The sequence below is a fragment of the Lepeophtheirus salmonis genome, chromosome 6 (assembly GCF_016086655.4).
Source record: "Lepeophtheirus salmonis chromosome 6, UVic_Lsal_1.4, whole genome shotgun sequence".
Lineage (NCBI taxonomy): Eukaryota > Metazoa > Arthropoda > Copepoda > Siphonostomatoida > Caligidae > Lepeophtheirus > Lepeophtheirus salmonis.
Genome location: NC_052136.2, coordinates 558,906 through 581,750, shown reverse-complemented (window position 1 = coordinate 581,750; position 22,845 = coordinate 558,906). Strand labels below are relative to the sequence as shown.

The 22,845-nt window shown below is 34.3% G+C and overlaps 1 protein-coding gene and 1 long non-coding RNA gene across 2 annotated transcripts; one reads left to right on the top strand and one right to left on the bottom strand.

Moving 5' to 3' along the window:
- The first annotated feature begins 340 nt into the window (after positions 1–340).
- LOC121119379 (uncharacterized) lies at positions 341–3,194 on the top strand. The gene is made up of 2 exons (XR_005864748.2): positions 341–2,537; positions 2,637–3,194. It is a non-coding gene; the product is annotated as an uncharacterized lncRNA (long non-coding RNA).
- An 8,898-nt stretch (positions 3,195–12,092) lies between these two features.
- ds (dachsous cadherin-related 1) lies at positions 12,093–22,577 on the bottom strand. The gene is made up of 5 exons (XM_040714015.2): positions 20,726–22,577; positions 18,741–20,660; positions 18,415–18,684; positions 15,346–18,351; positions 12,093–15,281 (listed from the first exon to the last, which is right to left on the bottom strand). The coding sequence occupies exons 1-5, from the start codon at positions 21,561–21,563 to the stop codon at positions 12,271–12,273; spliced, it is 9,045 nt and encodes a 3,014-aa protein (XP_040569949.1). The 5' UTR covers positions 21,564–22,577; the 3' UTR covers positions 12,093–12,270.
- Between the last annotated feature and the right edge of the window lie 268 nt (positions 22,578–22,845).

The window sequence follows — 22,845 nt, the reverse complement described above, 5'->3', positions numbered from 1 at the left end:
GAGGAAATATAATAGGGCATAGGTAAGAATCACTCCCATGTCGATCCACAAATCCACTCTGAATCAATAACTCCGCAACATATCCTTTGGATTACTCTCCGTCTTTTTTTTGCACAAGCGAATGTCCAATCCGGTTTATTTTATTTCAATGATAGCTAGTATTGTAGTTAATAAAATAAAATTCACTCTTCTGGTTGCCAACTATATAAAGTTCGAGTAAAAATTTTTTTAAGATTAGTAATTATTAATTAGCATCACATACTAGGACTATATAAACTAAAAGGTATCATTGAGCGCGAAGTTTTTATGGACGATGTTGTTATTGTTATTGTCTACTGGAGAAGACGTCAGCTGTTGTGCGTTTATTTATCAATGTGACTATATAGACAGGTTCTACTAACTCATTAGTCATTACATTAGTAATGGCTAATGACTGATGAGTTAGTAGAACCTGGGACTACATAAAGGGGGACTTACCACTTCATTTTGACTAACCAAACCTATAGATGCTAGTAGTTACAATTTTGAATTCCTTCACTCATCCAGGGAACACTGAAATTTTCAGTGATCCCTGACTCAGCAGTCATGAAGAAGGGAAGTAAGAAGGTGGAACTGCGTGGAAAGACATTTTATTCATGGTCATTTGGATGGATCTCTCCTACGTAGCAATCGGATGTATGGATCTGCATCTAATCATTCCTCAGTTCCTAGGAATATCCAATTCACACGCATTTTTATACTCTCTTCAATGTTATGGTATATTCAACGGATCTCGACTCTTAAGATGAGATCCCTTAAACAAGTGCTTCACACCCTGGATCCATCCCCTTTAATGGAAGGATGGTGATTGTGCCAGTGCCTCTTCATGTCAACGTCTGTGATAGTGACTTCTGATCTCGTTAATCATTTTCCCTATATATAAATTCCTCCAGATTTTCTACGGAATCATCGTATACTTCTACACATAAGAATTAAGGAGTTCCATAAAACGACAAAAATACCCAATGAGGAACAGAAAGAGTTCTCACCCACCTTCCATAGCTCCTTCTTTGTAATTCTTGAAAGCCAACTCTGCTTCGTCTCCTACTCTAAGAAAACTATTTCATTAATAAGAGTCGTTCAGTGTTAATGATGTATGTAACTGAGAAATCACTTATCTCAATCACATTTATAAGTTGGACTTACTGATATACGGTCTTCACGGATAATTATATAACCTGCACTCTTCAATTTCACGCCTGATTTCTTTATTACTACTAAGTCTCTTTTGTCATTGGAAAACAAGTGCAAGATGATTCTAAACTCCTAAAGATAATGTGCTTCTCTTTTTTAATATTTTGGTCTTCAATGCATATTATATTCTGATATTACATATAAATAGTTATTTAGAACTGTAGAGTTCCACAAGAAGAAATAATTCCCTAATGAGTTACCCAGTGAGGACTTCTTTGTAAAGTCGACTTTTTCCGTCTCTTGTTCGGAGAAAAATATTTCACTGTTAAGAATCCTTCAGTTTCCTTGATGTATTTAATGCAGAAATCTCTTGGAAAAAAGTAGAAGTCAATATTAGACTCTTAATGAATATGCAGCCTTTTTTTCTTGATACTTTTGTCTGCAATGCATATTATATTTTGCTGTTATCTGCATAAATAGATTTTGTGAATTGTTGAGTGCCAAGTGGTTACTTGATAACAAATTTTAAGTGACTTCATAACTTGTGTGGGCTTATATTAGAAAACCTGTGGTATAATTATATTTTCGAAGCTTAGTTATTCTTAACCATCTTCTAAAAAAACTTATTTGCTTATCACTATATTGGAATATTACCCCTATGAAGATTAAGGATCTCCACACCAACAAATGCATTCATATACATTCATGCTTATTATTTGATTTTCATTTAATATTCTCAGGTTTCTAGTATAAATTCATTTATTAAAAATATATACGTAATATTAACATAATGATATATGTTCTCTTTATTAAAATAAGAGTATTGAAAAATGTTCATAAATAACAATAAATCCCTTCAATGCTACGATATAACTACAAAATACTATTCATACTTCTTTAATTTTCTTCCATACCTACTAAAATATAGTATTAAAATAAGATGTAAATCCATCCTTTATATTATCATATTATCCCAAGTATATACAAGGAAGACTAAAAACTGTTTCTAGTCTTCCTTGGTATATTTATCCCTAATGTTACTGCCTTGATAAATATCCCGACAACAGTTGACGTCTTCTCCAGTCAATAATAATAACAATAAAAACCTCGCGCACAATGATCCTCTTCAGTTTATATAGTACAGTCAGTAATGCTAATAGTATGCATTTTGTTTAGTTGGCAAACAGAAGAGTGAATTTTCCTTTACAACATATGATACAAGCATCATCATTGTTAGCTTGTGCTCAAACAAGAGGGAGAGTAATCCAAAGAATATTGATTTAGAGTGGAATTGAGGATCGGTATCGGAGTAATTCTTACCTTCTATATTTCCTTCTTCTCCCCAGTCAAAAATTCTTCATAATGTGAGTATTATCATCACATGATTTTCCTCACTCATTGTTTAAAATTAACCTTAAATGCAAACAACTCCCAGTCTATGAATGCACTTAATCTTTTTGCAGTTTAGTTTTGTGTTCCTCATGAGAAGATAAAAAACAAAAACAATGTAGTGACTGCCTTAGTTCTTGTACAAGCTCTAGAGAATTGAAGAGGCATGTTGAAGGTGTTCATGAGAAGAAAAGAAAAAGTAAAATGTAGTGACAGCCTTAGTTCTTTTACAAGTTCTGAGGACTCGAAGAACAATATTGAAACTGTTCATAAGATGATAAAAAAATTCCAATGTTGTTCCTGTTTTAGTACTTTTGCAAAATTATTTGACTTAGAGATGCATTATAAGACTCATCATAAGTAGAGATTGAAGGGATATATAACAAAATATACGTGCGACTTTTTCAAGTTAGTAAAATATATTTAATAATACGACTGAGTAAGAAAATATAATTTTTTTTTGTTTCTAATTTATAGTTACTTAGTATTTAAAATTCACTAATAATTTCCTTTTTTGTTTCAATGAGGGTATGGTTTGTCCAGAGTTCAAAGTGGACGTTGCTATTGTGTTTATTATTTCCAATGGTCAGAATATATTCTTAACTGTAAAATATATTATTATTAATTTTGAATATAGTTCATGAATTACTCCTTGAACGTAATGGATGAAGAACTTAAGGCAAAAAATAGAGACTTAAGAAGTCATAACTTTGGGTTACAAAATACAAGCCAAATGTGGAGTTTAATCAAAAAGATCATCACCCTTTTTTCCTCATGTGGAAGTTTCTATATATAATTGTGCACATGATAGATATATCTCAACGGATGAGATCTAAATAATTATTAATAATAAAGTAAATGTCAAAATTATAAAATTAGACAATAAATATACTAATAAAAAAAATGTTAGAATTAAATCCATCTTAAAGACTTAGAGCAAAAGCTAATTATGTAGTAATGTCCGGCGATATTACTCCTTATTAAGAGCATCAAAAAAGATATTTCCCCCGTTATTTATGCTTATATAACAACATACTATTATCATGAAGGATACACACAATTGCTAATTATAATGCTACACCCAATGTAACTACCCCCGTTGTTGTGACCATTTAAGCAGTTGTTTTTGCTTTTGAGTTTTCTGAACACCACTTCTTGGGGCTTATCAACCATAGCTAATCCTTAAGTGATAAAAAAGTAATATTTATTGACTATGTAATATTGGAAAACCTAATTATCATACCCAAGTCTTTAAGATAATGAGTGGCGTGTAATTCTAGACAGGGGAATAAAGGCACATTTATATGAAGACCATTTTATTCAGCAAATGAGAATAAGTTATCAGGAAGTTACTGATAAAAACTAGTCTCAGACAAACTAGTTGCGAACCATCCAAAGCTCCATGAGGAATGTTTCAAGAAGTTTCAAAGGATACTTTCGAAATTGATGGATCCCAGTTTTGTATGCAAGTCGGACTCTGAAGAAAGAGGAGATGAGGTATTCTCCTATAGAACAGGAAGCACTGGCGGTGGTTTGGACCTGTGAATATATTCTGTATATAAACTGTGGACCAATGTCTGAATGAAGCTTCTCTGGAAATCCGAACCTGGAAAACCACCGTAAGAGTCGTTGAAGCGTTTGAGGAGCTGAGATGTTCGGCATTAATGCGATCCACTTGGACTACGAATCCATTAAAATCAGGATATTTTGTTTGCCCATTTGAAGATAATCAATGTGCAGACTTTGCCAAGCATCACAAGGAGGAAACGACATGAATTCAGCAGGAGGAGACGAAGCAGTGGTTTGGCACGCGCTACATCCAGCAGCAAAGTTACTGATGTTATCATCAATGCCGGGCCACCAGATCTTGAAACGTGAAACTGCCTATATTTTCACCACACCACGATGAGGCAAATTAATTTGGCACGCAGAGAGAAGGTTGCCGCTAACCGAATGCCCAAAAACAACAAACCATTTCCAAGAGAGAAAGCAAAACATTTTGAGAGATAAGCTTTGTCCAATACACAGGACCAGTCATTGCCCATTGGACATAGCAGTGTCCAGAGCTAGACGGAGAGGTTCATCGGCCTTGACTCCTTTTTTTTCAGTAGTATCAGAGCAAGAGATTGACAAACACACGGCTCATCCACAGGATCTTTGTTTTCAACAGGATTGTCTAAAAGAATGCGAGAGAGAGAGCATCAGCATGGAGGTTCTGGGATTTGACATGCGATATTTTGAAACGAATGAGGTGAGGCGAAGGAAATAACAGGGAGGCGCGCAGTTACACCAGCAGGAAGTTCTTTCTTAGGGTTTAAAATGAGTTGCAGAGGTTTATGGTCCGTTTTAATGCAGAAAGGTCGACCCAGGAGGTAGCGTTAAAAAAACTTGGGACCAAAAATGATGCCAATGGCTTCTTTGTCGATCTGGGAGTAATTATTTTCTGCAGTGTTCAACTTACGAGAGACCAATGCAATTGAGTGATCAGTTCCATCGATGAGGTGAGAGAAAAGCGCACACAGTTCGTCGGGAGAAGTGTCATTGGGGAGAAACAAAGACAGGGTAGGATCATAGTATACAAGGAGAAGTGCATTAGAAACAGCTTGCTTAACTTTACAGGAACTCACCTCAGCCTGTGCTGACCAATTAAAAGGCTGGGGTCTAGATAGTTCATATAGGGGAGACGCAATGGAGGAGAGATTTGGGAGGAAGTTCCCATAGAATTGAACCAGACCAAGGAAGGATTTGACTTCAGACGACGAGGTAGGAGTAGGGAAGTCAAGTATAGGGCAAACAAGTTCTGAGTCCAGGGATTTATCTTTTTTCAGAAACTCTAAATCCTAGATAGGTCAACGCCTTACTCACGAAGACACACTTCCTCTTGCTTAACTGGGCACCAGCAGCAGATATTATTTCGTAGACTACACAAAGTGTGGATAGGTGCTCAGGCAGGGATTTCGAAAATATTTGAAGGTCGTCTATGTAGACTTTAACATTATGAATACCTTCCATGAGCCTTTCTGTGGCAGCCAGCACAAAGCAGGGTTGGATGCGAGACCATAAGGAAGGACGTTTAAGTGTAGCAGGGTGTATTAATTGTCAACAAATCTTTTGATTGTTCTTCCAGCTCGTATTGCTTGTAGCAGTGACTGAAATCGAGTTTTGTGAAATACTTTGAGTCAGCCAAACATGCAAAGAGTTCTTCAGGATGAGGCAAGGGATAAAGGAGCTTTTTAATTAATGGAGAGATCATCTGAGTGTAGTCAGCACATATGCGCACTTTAACATTAGGCTTAAGAACAAAGACGAAAGGAGATGCCCATTCAGAGGTTTGAACATTCTCGAGAGTGCCTTACTTAATCATGTCATTAAGTTCATCGATGACTTTGTCTCGCAGATCCAGAGGAACAGGGCCAGCATAGAGGTACCGAGGCCTGGCGTTTCCATCGATATGAACAACGGCTCTGGCATGATTTGCGAGATGTACACCAGAGTCATCGAAGATGTTGGAGAAGTCAGAGTTTAGAGATTCTATTCCCGGTATAGGGGCTCATATCTGATCACAGATGATTATGATGGTCTTAAACTCTCCGTCATCTCAGTCCAAAATGTCTCTAAAGTCATCCTTGCTCAATGAAAAAAAGTTTCCAAGATCAAACGATATCGCATAAACTTTAAATCAAACTCCTTCTAGCTTCAGGATGATGAAATTAAGTAAATCCTTATCCATGGACTTATTAAAATCATACAAAATTGGTTGCTTCCATTTATTAATCAACCCACGCACAATGACAACCTGGCATCTCTTATTTGGATCGATTACTCTTTTGAGTCACTTATCATTTTCATATTTTTTCTTAATATAAATTTCCTCAAAGCCACTACTGCTATTTTTTCATATTAATTTTGAGCAGCCTGGCTCATTTCCCGTAAGATGTTTAAGGTATCTTCCAGCATACCTGATTTATCACTAAAGTCTTGCAACCATCTTTCTTGGGATGTTTTACTTGGTAAAGGGAATAATTTTTTGGACCTTAGGTACTCAAAAGCCCGATTGCTTATGGACTTAAAATATATTACTTATATAATCATAAAACCACTTTTCCAACATATAACAATAGTTGCCTAAGTACGAGACCCGTAGATACATCATTTTTATCATATGACTGACAATATTTTGATTTGGGGCTTATAATTTTATTAACCTGTGCATCAGTATTTTTAATTTGGGGAAACTTTTTAATCTTTGGTGTAAAAAACCAAAGATTAAAAAGATTCCAGTCTTCTAACTTTTTTTCTCACAATACTAAAATAAATAATTTTGATTTAATTCAATAACAATAATTTATTTTTGTTTAATGTCACCTCACGTCCTGGTGTAATTGTGTGTAGGGTCGTTTCAATTTCTTATGAAAATTTTAAAGAATACAACATTTTTGCTTCCATTTCCTTTTCTTTATTTACAAAATTTACATTTAATTTCATTTGATCGGAGCTTAGAAATTGACCGCAAAGATTCTTGCTATCCTCGCCTGGCATAGTAGCTACATTGTAACTAATTACCATGGTGCGTTAGAGAATTTCGTTCTTGCGTTTTTGATAACGTTCTTCTAGTTCAGAATTGATTGCAGAGTCTTTGTGTAATGCGTGACTAGGTATATTAAGGGAAGGACTAACTCCCTTCTTAAGTATTTTGGCAAGTGAAAAACCGAGTAGCTTATTTTTTAGATCTCTCAGATAATCATATGGAGAAAAAAGGCGAACACAAATGCGTGTTGTATTTGGATTGACTGAATCTTCCCTTTTGCATCTTTGCAACCATTCTTTTTTTAAGAGGGAATCCTTGGGGTTCGATGGTATGCAACATTCATATTCCCTTGATTTCCACCTGGACGTTTTGTATTCGCAGAAATGGTAATTACTAATTATCATCAGTGACTAGAAGTATGTCTATATAAAAATAAGGGGACCATAGAGAATATATAGCTAGAGCAACGAAGTTTTTATATTGAGGAGGTTTATTAAATAAATATATTTTTAGCTAATAAATATTTATTTATTTCTGTATAGATTAATAAAATATTGAAAAATGTTTTCATATAAGAAAAAACGAAAAACTGAAAATATTTGTTCATACACTCATATTGGAATTGCTAAATCATTTATTCTTCTACATTTCCAAATTTCTGTACAAAAAACCAAAAGGGACACATTCTTTACATGTAATATGACATCTGGAGAATATAATGAACTCAAAACAAGGATGAAATTGAAGGAATTTTGTTCTTCCAAATATTCCACAGATAATAATTTTAATTTTTATAATCATATCAGGCAAATTATAAGTAAGATCTCAAAGAAATTTACTAATCTTAAAAATCAAACTTTTATGGAAAAATTTAAAATGGCATGCAATGAGACAGCAGATAATTAGGGAAGAGTGAAGATACTTGTTACGGAGGAGACATGTTACACGGCCAATAACTTAAAAATGTGAAGTTATCTTACCACCCTCTTCTTACACAATTGAATGTCTTCCTTTGTTTATCAAATCAACATGAAACCCGGGTTGCCTAATGTTATAGAGAATTTCGACATATAAATTTTTAACACAAAAAGTAAATATTTTAGGTAAGGGCCTGTTGAGATATATTTATATTATAAAGCATGATATTTTATTTTATTTTATTATCTCTCTGATGATATTATATGAGTTGGTGGTGGGTTCCAACACGTTTGTTGGTCGGTTGGCACGCAACATAACCTATGGGCCGGGATATCAACCGAGGTTATAGTGGATGGGATCCCTGATTGTAATACATGAATTGACGAAAGGTGCTTAGTTACTTTGCATATTAACGGATTTTTTACGGGACTTTGGCGTGCCAAACGACTAAAACGTGTTGGAACTCACCTCCAACTCATGTAATATCATGGGGTCCCTGATTGTAATATATGAATTGACGAAGAGTGCTTACTCTTAATGAAACCCTGTGGACTTGTTGCATATCCCAAGAGCCGAGCATTAATTTTTATTTCTGTAAAGGGTCTCGGAAGATAATGTGAAATTTATGATTTTAATGATTTACAATATATCTATATATTGTACACTCTTTGCAAAAAAAAATGATTGCTAAGTTTAAAGTATAAAATCTCCCATATAAACTTAATATTTGATAACTTTTTTAAAATTAACATGTAGAAAAATGTTAGAGGGGTAATATCTGTAGCCCTCCCAGGTTCAAATACTTAATTAAAGCAAGTTTTTTTATTGAAAAACTTTTTTATTTCATTTTAAATATGTTATCTTTTTGGAAGCGATATTATTTGTGGCACGTGATTTTAAATAACAAAGGAGTGATATTGTACAAACTTAATTAGGTTTTGCCATTTGAATTTTAAGTATAAAAATACACTTCTCGTTTCATGAGGCTAAGTGACTGACCCTAGGTCCACTCCCGATATTACTAGAACTTATTGTCCCAGTAGGTAGATAATAACAATAACAACCCCATTGATAAAAACTTCGCGCTCAATGGTCCCCTTTAGTTTATATAGTCCTAGTCAGTGATTCTGATTATAAATTAGTAATTACTAATCGTAAGCATTCTGTTACTTGGAAGAGTGACTCAAGAATGAATTTTCTTTTCTAACATACAAGCTATCATTGATATAAGCGAGACCTAATTGGACAATAGGTTGTACAGAAAAAAGACAGAGAGTAATACAAAGAATATGTTGCGGAGTTATTGATTCAGAGTAGATTTGAGGATCGGCATCAAAATAACTCTTAACTATGTCCTTTAGTATTTCCTAATTCCTTTACCAAACATTCTTCAAATTGTTAGGATTATCAAGTTTAAAGATGCCCATAATTCTAACAATTTTCGTCACAACTACCAGTCTATGAGTGCACCTTAATCTTTTTGCAGTCTCGTTTTTGTGTTCCTCTTTCGACGCCCCTAGTTATTAGAACAGTATTATTATAAATTTCAAATGTGCTTTACTTATTCTACAGACTTGGAGATGGATATTGAAGGTGCTCAGAAGAAGATGAAAAAATTCCAATGTAGTTACTGCTTTAGTTCTTTTACACTCTCTGGAAACTTGAAGATGCATATTGAAGGTGTTCATGAGAAGATAAAAAAATTTAAATGTAGTTACTGCTCTAGTTCTTTTACACGTTCTGAAAACTTGAAGGTGCATATTGAAGTTGTTCATGAGAAGATAAAAAAATACCCATGTAGTTACTGCTCGAGTTCTTTTGCACGCTCTGGAATCTTAAAGAAGCATATTCAAGCTGTTCATGAGAAGATAAAAAAATACCAATGTAGTAACTGCTCCAGTTCTTTTGCAAGCTCTGGAAACTTGAAGAGCCATACTGAAACTGTTCATGAGATGATAAAAAATTTTCAATGTGGCTCCTGCTTTAGTACTTTTGCAGAATTATTTGACTGAGAGATGCATTATAAGACTCATCATAAGTAGCTATTGAAGGGATTTATAACATAATATACGGGCAACTTTTCCAAGATAGTAAAATATATTTATTCATACGACTGAGTAGGAAAATATCAAAAAAATATATTTTTTATGATGTCTCTAATTTATAGTTATTTAGTATTTAAAATTCACTTATAATTTCTTTTTTGTTTCAATGAAGGTGTGGTTCGTCCCAAGTTCAAAGTGGACGTTCCCATTGTGTTAACAATTTCCTATTGTCTGGAAATGTAATTCAATATAATAGATCAGATATAAGAAAAAGGGATTAAAAACGGAGATTGAGGTTACTCAATCTTGTTTTTGCCTTGGAAAAACCTTCTATAAATAAATTTTTGATATTTGTTATGATTGAGAGACAAAGCCAGGAACAAAGTGAAGTAACTTGATATACATGGAGATTATGTTTTTAGAACAAGTATAGGACATCAATAGAACAACATGTATGAAGTAGAAAATAATTTATTAACATAATATAAACCTTTAATAATACATTCAATACCACTTAAAAAAAATATATGCTTAGGATTTTTTTAAATACCCTCACAGAAAAAAATTTAGTGCAGTAAAAATATTATTTCACCCAGAATACAGAAATGAAATCTATATTTACTTGCTGCAATATTATATGTACAATAATATTTTTAGATACAATAATTTTTAGATTTATACACACACAATGAAGTCAAGATACATTTGACAGCCTTCTATATGCTCCACAATTACTATGTCTCTTGTGTTTCCATTTTCTTGCACATTATCAGAGGGATGATAGATATAACTATGAAATTAAACGTTTTCTAAGCTGTAAATTCAATCAATTTCAAATCATCATATAATTTTAATACACTTATAAACAAGGTCCTTTGAATATATTAATCTTCCTCTATTCTTATTGATGGTGAAGAGAGTGAAATTCGCACATTTTAACTCATTGGTATACGAGACATAAGAAGAAACCAATTTTCGTTAAGTCATATTTTTGGTTCTACATTACAGTCTTCTTACCCAAGAATAACTTTCAAATAAGTTATGAGGTTATGAATTGTATCAACCATCTTAAATTTATCTGACCTCAATATATACAAACTTTGCACACTTTTAATGACTTATATGGATAAAAAGTAAGCTCTTGTTCTAAAAACAACCTCAATAGGATAAGAGACAAATTGTTAAGTAAAACGCGTGTATTTGTTCATTTAATGATTCCAATTATTTACTATGTCTACTATTTCAGAAGAATCCAAATTCGTATTTCACCTTTCACAAGATTAAAGAGTGTGTTTCGGGTACAAAGATGAATGGAACTATGTCTTTTTTAGTTTCCGTCTTTTTGATAGGTCATGCCAATGAGTTCTACTAATATCTGGAATGACTTATCCTCATGTGGGGGATATGTATTTTTTATGGTTAAAAACCAAATGGCAAAACCCAATTGACTTTGAACAATATTACTCCATTTTTATTTCAAATGCATCAGAAATTCTATGTGAAGTAACGTGCTATAGTTAAAATATCTTACACAAAGACAACATTTCTGAACTGAATTAAAAAAGTTTTGGATTAAAAAAAACTTGCGTAGAGTACATTTTTAGCCTGAAATTGCTGAAGCTGTCTGCTGATTTTTTTCTGTCTCAAGTCCATTTCTTCAAGTAGGCCTTGCACTAGTCATGGACGTCTCGAGCCAGAGCCCTATAAGAATAAAGATCTGTCTTGAGCTAGAAATGTCCATGTACTAATATACGAACTCATTTGCTTGGCTATAGCATGAGACATCTAGCTATATAAATTCAAAAGAACGTGTGACGTCATTTTTTGAGGAGGTATTAGATGAAAATTCAATTTTCGACTTAGAAAAAGTGCAATAACTCAGTGCTTATCCAACTAATAAAAGTCATTTTGGTGTAAACTAAATTTTACACTCAATATACATCGTGGGAAGCTATTTAAAGTACTTGATTCAGTTATTTTTGATTTTTTGTAACCTACCAAGTAGATCAATATTTGTGTTAGAGAGTTAATGCGGTAAATTTAAAATCATATAAAATTATATTTATAAAAAAACTAAATAATGATAGACATATTATATATAAAATGACTCAGGAAGAAACCATAATTGATTAATTATGGTAATATAAAACATGATAACAATTAAATTACACAATCACAATACGAAGTGGTAACAATTTAAAAATCATAGGAATTTTGTCAAATAACAGAAGTAATATTTTCTCTCCGTTTACTCGATTCGGACACACTATTCGAACTTGGTGGGGGAGGAGGTCTTCTAGACATAGGTAACGCCAGAGGAGATACTGAAGGGGATTTTGTTGCTAAAGGAGAGAGAGCGGGATGAAAGTTTGGAGAAAGAGCACTTTGACTCAATGTATCATGAGAAATAGGAGATCGTGCCGATCGAGAAAGCATCAGTCGAGTATTTTGTAAAGGACTAAAAGTTTTGTTTATGATAGGGTTGGAGGCGCCACTTGGCGGCTCGTTTACCCGACTGACACCACTTGAGTCTTTCAGACGAGAAATTTCCTTAAACACATGTGCTAAGGGTTGATATTGAGGACCCCAATCGAGTAGGTAGTCCCAATTGTAACTCCCCGCAAGCTCTTCCTCACTATGTACAATGGAGCTGAGAGATCCGGTTAATGAAGGTTGACCTGTACGGGGATTTGATCCATATATTAAACTTTGTTTAGTCGCTCCACTGACCACAGAATTTTTGTCACTTATTGCATCTTCAGGGATACGATTATAAATAGAATTTCTATCAAAATTATGAATATTGTCCCCTGAGGGGTTAACTGAGGAAGGAGCACCTTGGCTTTGCGGCAGGTTGGGAGGTTTTCGTATATCAATACCCAACCGCGCAAAATAGTCTTTTGAATTCTGAACAGAGCTTTGTGAGAGTTTATCGTCATCTATGAGGAACAAGGAACCGTCAGGAGAGAGATAACTACCCTCATTAATCATACGAATTTCTACATCTTCATCATCACCTTCCTCCACGGATCCTCGACCACTGGAGGCAGAGCGATGAGACTTCTCTGAAATTTCTGATCGAGTGGGATTCATGGTAGGATTAGAGGGCTTTCCAGACCCAGAAGTATGATCATAATCCAAAACAATTTCACTATATTGTGGCGGGAATCTTGAGATAACTCCAGCACTTCCACTCGTTTGCGAAAGTTCCATATCCAAATTATCTGCGGATGAAGTGACACTTCGATTACCATTCATATTGTTTATAATGTTATTAGAGGAAGAAAATCCAAATTTGTTCAAATTTGAGTTATTTTTCTTTTTTCTCTTGATATGAATGAATAAACCTATTCCGAGACAAATCAAAAGTAAAACGATTCCCACAATCACACCTTGGATCCAAGCAGATAAAGAAGACTCCGAAGAGACAACAGCAATAGGTAGTAAGGACTCTTCAATTTTAATTGAAACGACGGTTGATGCTTCCAAAGAATTTTGTCTTTTACTATTTGCTTTGAGCATCAGTTTAAGTTCTCTTGGCGAGCGTTTTTCTCGTCTTGTGCCTTTAAAAACATCCGTATCAAGGGCTTTAATTACTGTAATAACACCTCTTGATTCATCAATACCAAAGTAATCATTTTTTGTACTAAAATAATAAAATATTTTTCCATCAGGTCCAGAGTCCTGATCTGTGGCTTTTACTTGTCCAATAACATCTCCAGGATTTGAAAGCCCAGACATGGAAAAAAAGTATGCATTGTCTGCAAATATAGGAGGATATTCGTCAACACTTTCGATCAATATATAAATTTTACTCTCCGAAAAATGGCCAACACTATCATTTACATAATAATTGAAAGTATATGAATCCTTGAGCTCGTAATCAAACTTTTGATTACTAAATATTTTCCCTGAATCTGAAACAACTTTAAATTCCTTTGAATCAGTCCAAAATGTCAGAGAATCATTTTTATCCTTGTCAATAACATAAGGATTTAGAACAGATGATCCTTTTGGAGAATTTTCAGCCAGTCTTGCCACAAAATTGGAAATAGGGAACTCGGGTGCATTATCATTAACGTTGATTACTAAAACTTGAACGTGACATAGACTAAGTTTAGTGCTACCCATTCGGATAATCACATTATGAACGTCCAGATATTCATAGTCAAGCTTTTTGTTCAAAATGAGAGATAAAGATTCTTCAACTAATGTAAAAATGTTATGTTCATTTCCTGATATGATACGAACATATGGAGTACCACCATTTTGAGACTTGACATAATTACAAAGTTGAATATTCACTTGCTCAATATCAATATCCTCTTTAAGAGACACAACCGTTTCGTTTGTAGTAAAAAATCCATCTTCCTCTATTAACTGTTCATCTGTGAACTTCATCAAAAGGGTCTCTTCAACAAAAGGGCTCACTTCTCCTATAGGTCGGACGGCTATCCTCACTTTTTCACGTGATGTCACATTTGTATTAACTAAATATATATTTCCATTGACTGAATCAATTTTATATCCAGAATCAACCGGGAAAAGTTCAAAGTAAAGACCAACTGGGGGTTTATTAATTTTGACTTGGTAAAGAGGCTCAGTAGAGCTTGTCCTCAACAATTCAAGCTCACTTGGTAATCCTTCAAAGACCAAAGATGAGGCTAACTCATTGTTACCAGTTAATTTCTGATGTAAAATCACAACTGTCGAGGCAATAATAACTGATTTCGAGTCAGACAATGCACGAACTATCAAGCTCGACTTTTTCCAGTTACCATGATGAACCAATATTTCTCCATTAGAACCAACGGAGAAAGTATTTTGATCCGAATCTTCGTCTATTTTAAATACAACACCATCACATTCAGAGGATGTACCAATGAGTTCAACTTTGCCTGCTGGAAAAGGATACGTCACGTTTGTAGGAACAAAAAACTCATAAACGGGTTGAATAAATTTGGAATTTCTTTGGCAATATTTCGTATCAATCTTGAAAACTATCTCTGTATTTGCTCGAGCAATGTGTTTTGTATCTGATGCGATAATAGAGATGTTAAACTTATCACCATGTTTTATGAAATCTGGAGTCGTTAGAAGATAAAGTTGTCCATTAAAAGAATTTATAGAAAAATATTCTGATCCAACATCCAATTTGTATGTTAGCATAGGATACATGTCAATATCATTGGCACGTATGTTGCTCACCAATGAACCAGGTGGAGTAGCTAGATAAAAATAAATCAGAAGGTTAATAGATTGAAACATGCAATTAAAATGATATACAAATACCTTTAGAGATAACTATTGGTCTCATGGGAGGAAAGTGGGGTTGATTATCATTCACATCAATCACAAATATTGTAACTCTACACGTCCCTGAAAGACTTGGACTCCCGTCGTCTTTAGCAGATATAGTCAAATCATATTTTTCCCTAATTTCTCTGTCTAGTACAGTGTTAGTACGAATGATTCCAGAAGTTTGAGGAGAAATCATGAAAGCTCCATCAACGTTCCCATCGATAATTTCGTATTTCAATACAGTTCTAGCATCATCAGAATCAATGGCTTCTAATTTCAAAACCTCTGCTCCTTTATCATGCCCTTCCAATACCTTTGCTAGGTATAGCTTCTGAGGAAATTTAGGCGCGTTGTCATTCATATTTTTGACTTGTACAACCACTACAGCATAGGCATTTAATCTTTCGTCTCCTAAGCCTTGTCCAATGACTGTTAAATTGAATTCTTTATTAATTTCGAAATCAATTTTTTCAGGATCCCGAACTCGTATAAGACCATTATTCGCATTAATTTCAAAGGCCTCATCTTTATTACCACGATGAAAAGTATAAATTACTCGTTGTTTACGACCATCGGATCTTACTGCTTGCACTTGAGTAACATCTCTTCCACTAGATGGATTTTCATGGAGTTCAACTTTGTAAATACTTTTTTGAAAAGATAATGTCACTTGAGGTCCTCCGTTAACACTGATTTCAATTAATCCTTTGGAAGTTTTGGGTGGAACTCCTTTATCTGAAGCTATAACATCGAGGTTATGGATAGACCCTGAAGTCCAATCTTTGTCATTAGCTATAGTCAAAATTCCTTCTTTTGGGCTCAATTCAAAAATACCACTGCTTTCATTTGTTAAAGTAAAGAAAACGTCCCCATTAGAGCCTAAGTCAGGATCAAATGCTAAGACTTTAAGGAGAGGAGACCCTATGGGAGGAGATGTGCTTATATTAACACGAAAAGGGAAAATAGAAAACTCTGGGACATTATCATTTGTATCCAAAATGTATATTTTCACTTCAGCAGTACCAAATAGTATATTTTCCATTCCTTTATCTGCAGCAAATACATTTAAAATGTAATGAGCATCATCGTCACTACCAGATTTTTCTTCTCTATCTAGAAGATTTGTTGTGAAAATCGATCCAGTCACAGTATTAATAGCAAAATTTTTGTTCATACCACCGGAAGGACTGAGAGAATATCTCACTTGCGAATTTTGGTCTTCATCAATATCATTTGCAAATATTTTTATAACCTCTGTTCCAATTGGGGAATCTTCTTTGACTCTCACATAATAAACACTTCGGCTAAATACAGGTGGGTTGTCATTGGCATCTAATACTCTCAAGGAAATACTACATCGTGAAAATTTGGGAGAAGCTCCTGAATCTGAGGCAATAATTTCAAGTGCATATTGTTCGTGCTCTTCGCGATCTAACGACTTAGCAAATAGTCTTCCAGTCATGGAATTGATAGAAAACTTGCCATCATAATCATTCTCTAGCGTGTAAGTGAGTTGGCCATTTTCCCCTTCGTCTTTGTCATGGGCAATAATGGCTTGAATAAAATTTAGAGAGGAACTATTTATATTTTCCGGAAAACTCAGATCCCGGCAGCTTTGTCCAAATACAGGAGGATTATCATTTACATCCGATATTTTGACATTAATTACAGTCGTGTCAGAAAATATAGACGTATCTACACTTGCAACTTGTACAACTAAAGCATAAGTATCTTGAGTTTCACGATCAAGTTGCACAAGAGTATTGATTCTTCCCGAATATTCATCAATATAAAAAGCACTAGTTCCTTTGATTAAAGAGAACAAAACACTTTCAGATGATGATGATCGTTGTTTAAGATCCAGTGATAAAATAGTTGTATTAGGATCAGTATCCTCAGGAACAATTACCTCAGTGATTGAGCGTAGAAATCTTGGAGTAGAATCATTATTGATTTTAACGTCAATAGTCAATGTTGTATCAGTATGAAGGCCACCTCCATCTCTTGCTCTGATTGTGAGAGTGTATGTTGTCGATTTAGGCACTTTCTTTAATTTCAAATCTCCCAAGTTTTCGTCAATATCATAAATCTCGGCGGCATTTCCACTAATGATAGAATAAGCTATGTCTCCAAATCTTCCTGAATCATAGTCTATAGCTAAAAGCCTCATCACTGGTATACTCAACGGAACATCTGAATATATCTGCAGATTTGACGATGATAAGAATATAGGATAATTATCATTGATATCAATGATTGTGACCCAAATAGTAAGTTCTGTTGTGTGACGTGACCCTGTATCAACAGCTCGTACAACTACCAAAAATTCTTTGTCCTGTTCATAATCTAATTCTTGGAGTAGAGTTAATTCACCTGAAGAATTATCTAAATTAAAAGCGTCTCTTTTGGGTGACTCCTCAATCAATTCATAATTGATTTGTTCATTTAAATCCCGATCTCTGGCTAGTACAGTTGTTAATACAGTCCCTATTGCCATATTTTCCGAAATTTCTAAAACTATAGGATTTTGCTCGAAAATAGGCCTCTCATCATTAATATTTTTAACATGAATCTGAAGATTGACACTCAAGTCATCGTCTTCTTCAATTTTAATTTCATATTCATAGTCACTTTTTTCATCTGCATCTAAATTCCCTATGGTAATTATATCTCCACTTTTTAAATCTACGGTTATTACTGGAGACATATCTTCCATAATGAATCGAGCTCCCTTTCTGCCAACAGAGGAAATAGATCCTATTTTTGTTCCAATAGGAACCCCCTCCTCAACGGACATTTTTTGAGTTAATGATTTTTGTCCATATTGTCGTTCATCATTTTCGTTGACAACCATAATTGTAATGTCTGTCTCTAAATATCGAGGTGGAGATCCAGTATCACTTATTTTGATCGTAATATCATATTCTTCTTCAGTGTAATCTAGTCCTCGAATAAGCCTAACATCCCCATTTGGTGATACTTGAACCAAAGAGGTATCTATAAGAAATTTATTGATATTACATACATATTTTAACTTTGAATATTTAAATTTAAACAAACCTTCTGTTGTAAAAATGAGATTATCCCCTTCATCCGGATCTTTAGCAAATAATTTTCCTATTTTTGTACCAGCTAAACTGCCTTCCTTTACGTAAAAAATTCCGCCATAGGGCTCAATTAATGACGGAGAATTATCATTAACATCTGTGACATTGATTTGAACAAGTGTTTGAGAGCTCCTTGTTGGAGTTCCTCCATCTGTTGCCTCAACAAGTATTTCATAGAATTCTTTCTCCTCACGATCCAAAGTACCAGATGTGACAATTAATCCTATGAAAAAACAAACCATTAAAATCAAATCAATTATACGGATAAAATTATTTCACCTGTATTTTCGTTGATTTTAAATTTATCTATAGGGGTCTTAAGATGATATAATATAAATCCATTAGGTCCATCGTCATGATCATAAGCACTGACAGTACCAATGATCGCTTCAGAAGGAAGATTTTCAAGAACAGAGAACTCATAAAAGTCATTATCAAATTTAGGACTATTGTCATTTTTATCTGAAACTATTAATTTAAAATTTAATTCTGAAGATAAAGACGGCGTTCCATGATCTTTGGCGGAAACAACAACATCAAATTCATTATTGGCTTCACGATCCAAAGGTTTTTTAAGTATAAGAACTCCACTATTTGGCAAAATTGTAACATAATCATTCTCAGATATCGAATACGAAATGTGTCCATTCTTTCCTCGATCTAAATCTCTCGCTTTAAATGCATAAATCCGAGTATCCACTGGATGATTTTCAGAGATTTGTAACTCTTGAAGAGTATCATAAAATTCTGGATTGTTGTCATTGACATCATGAACGGATATTTTGAGATTGAGGTGCCCTTTTAAAGGTGGATTTCCATTATCAATAGCTTCAATCAAAACTTCATGAGTACCTCGATTCTCATAATCTAATGGCTCAATAAGTTTCAGTTCACCAGATTTCAAATTTAAAGAGAAATTGGATTCATCCTCATCATTTAATAATCGATACGAAATTTCACCATTTATTCCCTCGTCAGCATCACGTGCTCTTGCTACATAAACAATACTTCCAACTTTAAAATCTTCAGGTACAGTGGCCAATGCTATTTCTGAACCAAATTCAGGGGTATTGTCATTCACATCTTCAATGTGAATCAAAATTTGACAAAAGTTATATCGACCTTCTTTTTCTATTTTTATATTTAACACGACTTCTGGATTTGATTCGTGATCCAGTCGAGACTCAGTTCTGAGAAGGCCTGTTTTAGAATCTAAACTAAAATAATGCACTTTTGTACTCATCGCATAAATCTTCATTGTATAGGATCCAAGTTCAATATTTTCAAGTGGAGCAACTGTTCCTATTCCTGAATAGGGTGAAATATCTTCTGGGAGTGAGAATTCATAGACCATTTGCTTTATCGACAAGTCTTCAGAGTCGTCTGTGACAAGAATTTCAATCGTGGCAATTCCGCCTCCACTTTGAGATGCGCGCAATCCCATGTTATCAGTTGCTTCAACTTCGAGTTTAAATCTATTTAGATTTGATGGTATGTTTTTTGCAAGCTTCAAAACCCCTAAGTTTTTATCTAAAACGAATGTATTCTCAATATTTCCAGATATGATTGAGTATTCTATGGACGTAGATTCATTTGAATCGTCATCTTGAGCATGTATTTGAAGGATTGATTTATCTACTTCTGGAAATTTGCGATTAATTTTTGCGAAATATTCTGAAGGACCAAATCGAGGAGCATTGTCATTCACATCCATAACTTGTACTTTAACCATTGTACTAGTGCTTAGCCCACCTCGATCTTTCGCAATAATTGTGAAATCATAGGAGTCCCTTGTCTCATGATCTAATTCTTTAGATAAACAAATTTTCCCTGAGTCGGGTTCAATCATAAAACTTTCATTCTTATCATCGTCTCCATCATCTTTAAATGAATACTTAACAATGGAATTTGCTCCACAATCTAAATCTGTAGCTTTGACTCTCAAAAAACATTCGCCAGGACCTTGATTTTCGGGTAATGACGCTTCATAATAGGAACTATCGAAAAGAGGTTGATTGTCATTGACATCACTTACAGATACTGTAAGTGTGGCAGTAGCTGAGAATGGAGATGGATATCCATGATCCATGGCAACAATAACTACACTAGGAGAACTCTCCATTTCACAGTCTAAAAAAGTTTGGGTTGTTATCAGTCCAGTAGATTCTGAAATCTTAAACCAATCCGAGTATTTGGACCCTATTTAAAAAAGTATAATGAAATTTAAAAAAATTTACATGGTTAAATTTGTTCAGATGTGTTACCAGCATAATTTAAGAAGTATGATATTCTTCCATTTTCTCCATGATCTTTGTCACTCGCTTTTACTTTTAGAACAGAGCTCCCTGGCTCAACAGATTCCTCTAAACTAGCATAGTATTCTTGAATTTCGAAAATTGGGCGATGATCATTGGCATCTTTTACTAATATTTCAATGGACTTTTCAATACTCTGTTCTGGATATAATGGATCTGTGGCCTTGATTTTAACACTATAAATATTTTTATCCTCGTAGTCAAGAACTTTTGTATTCGTTAGAAATATCCCGGAGCTATTTTTCGTAAGGATAAATGCTCCATTTTTAGGTAGAATTTCAAAATTGAACCGTTGAGACTCCCATTTTTCTAAAATAACTTGAGCAAATCCAAATCCAGCTGGAGTATTTTCAAATATTGAAGGAGGATTAGGAACAAGTCGAATTTCTTGAGAAGAAGTGGTTTCTGTAGATTTTGTTTCTCCCACAAATTTATTGTCTCCAGAGACTCTAACAGTGATAAAAGCAGATGTTTCCTGAGGTACCTCCCCTCCATCCTTCGCCACAACAACGATTTCGTGAACACGTTTTCTCTCAAAGTTAAGTCGTCGATCTAAGAGAATGAGTCCCGTATTTTCATCGATTGCAAATGTACGATCCTTGTCAGATTGTCGTCGATTGATGGAATAAGCAATTTTTCCATTTTTATTAGCATCAGCGTCCTTTGCTTCAACTCTAAGAACAGAACTCCCTAAGGGTAAATCTTCTGGAACATTGGTGAAGTAGCGTTGCTTATCAAAAAGAGGAGGGTTGTCGTTTAGATCTTGGACGCGTACCTTCACTGTCATAGTGCCTGTTTTAGGTGGATTCCCTCCATCATATGCTCTTATAACGAGCTCATAGGTTTGAACAGATTCACGATCTATATTGCCTTCGACTACAAGATCAACACGTAGAAGACCATCAGGATCTTCTTCTGACTGAAGAGAGAAATCCTGTCTCTCATTACCCGACACGAATTCATATTTCCTCGTTGAAAAAAAGGTGCAAATCCTTATCAACAGCAGGTACAAGAGGTCTTCTTGTTCCTAGAGGTATGTTTTCAGGGATATCCATGAGAATGAAATCCTTTGGAAACACAGGAACATTGTCATTTGCATCCAAAACCTGAATATTAACACTAATTGTCTCTCCATTTCTAGGAATAGCACTTAAAGAATATTTAGAAGTTAATTCACGATCTAATTTGACCTTAGTCCGTATTTCTCCTGTTCTTTGATTAATCCAAAGATCATTTTCAGGAGATCCATTTAAAGGAACTATTAAATAAGGAGGACTTGGAAGACGAGATCCTGATCCAACGACTCCAACTTCTGTTCCAGGGGGGATAATTTTCTTTTATCTCAAAGTTTTGAACATATTCTCCATGAACTCCATAGAGCAAGAATATTAGGAACCACATGATGCTGATTAGAATATCAATCCAATTACACACATACACACTAACTTATTACATTGAATTAATTGATTTCAAATTTTCTTCGAGTCATTTCAAACTCTAATCAGTAATCACTCCTCCACTCTAGTAGAAAACTTATTTTCTTCTCCTTCCATTCATCCTCTTCGAACACTTATTTTACTTATCTCTCTTGCAACCTTCTAACTTTGTACCTAAAAAATCAACCTGGATTCCTCGCCCGTTCCGCCTCATACCATAAGCTCATTTTTTTATTTTTTTACCTGTTGTTAGGTATGATGGTATGGTTAACATGAACATCTTAACAAATCCTAATGGTATACCTACATATATAAAAATATTCTTTCTTTCACCTATACACACACATAATATAAAGATTTCAGTTGTTTTTCTTCTTAAAAAAAGACATGCAGTGGACAAAGCAGATGCAAGACGCTCATCCTTGATATGGTTATAAAATAATAGAATATAAATGGTTTGCTCTGCATAATAATTATAGATCAGTCCACCTAAAACAAGTCCATGAATTGCAAACTTAAAGCACAAATCAGTCCATTACTCTTTTGGGGGGATCATCCTTATAATATTGTAGTATCATAAAATATTGAACATGATCACGCTATTTTGGAGGGAGGGAGGGGGACTCTTTGAAA

Coding starts and splice junctions, on each gene's coding strand:
- ds (XM_040714015.2), bottom strand. CDS start 21,563: ATGACAGTGAAGGTACGCGTCCAAGATCTAAACGACAACCCTCCTCTT. Junction 20,661..20,725: donor ATACTTCTTAAATTATGCTG/GTAACACATCTG, acceptor TTTTTTAAATAG/GGTCCAAATACTCGGATTGG. Junction 18,685..18,740: donor TAAAATCAACGAAAATACAG/GTGAAATAATTT, acceptor GTTTTTTCATAG/GATTAATTGTCACATCTGGT.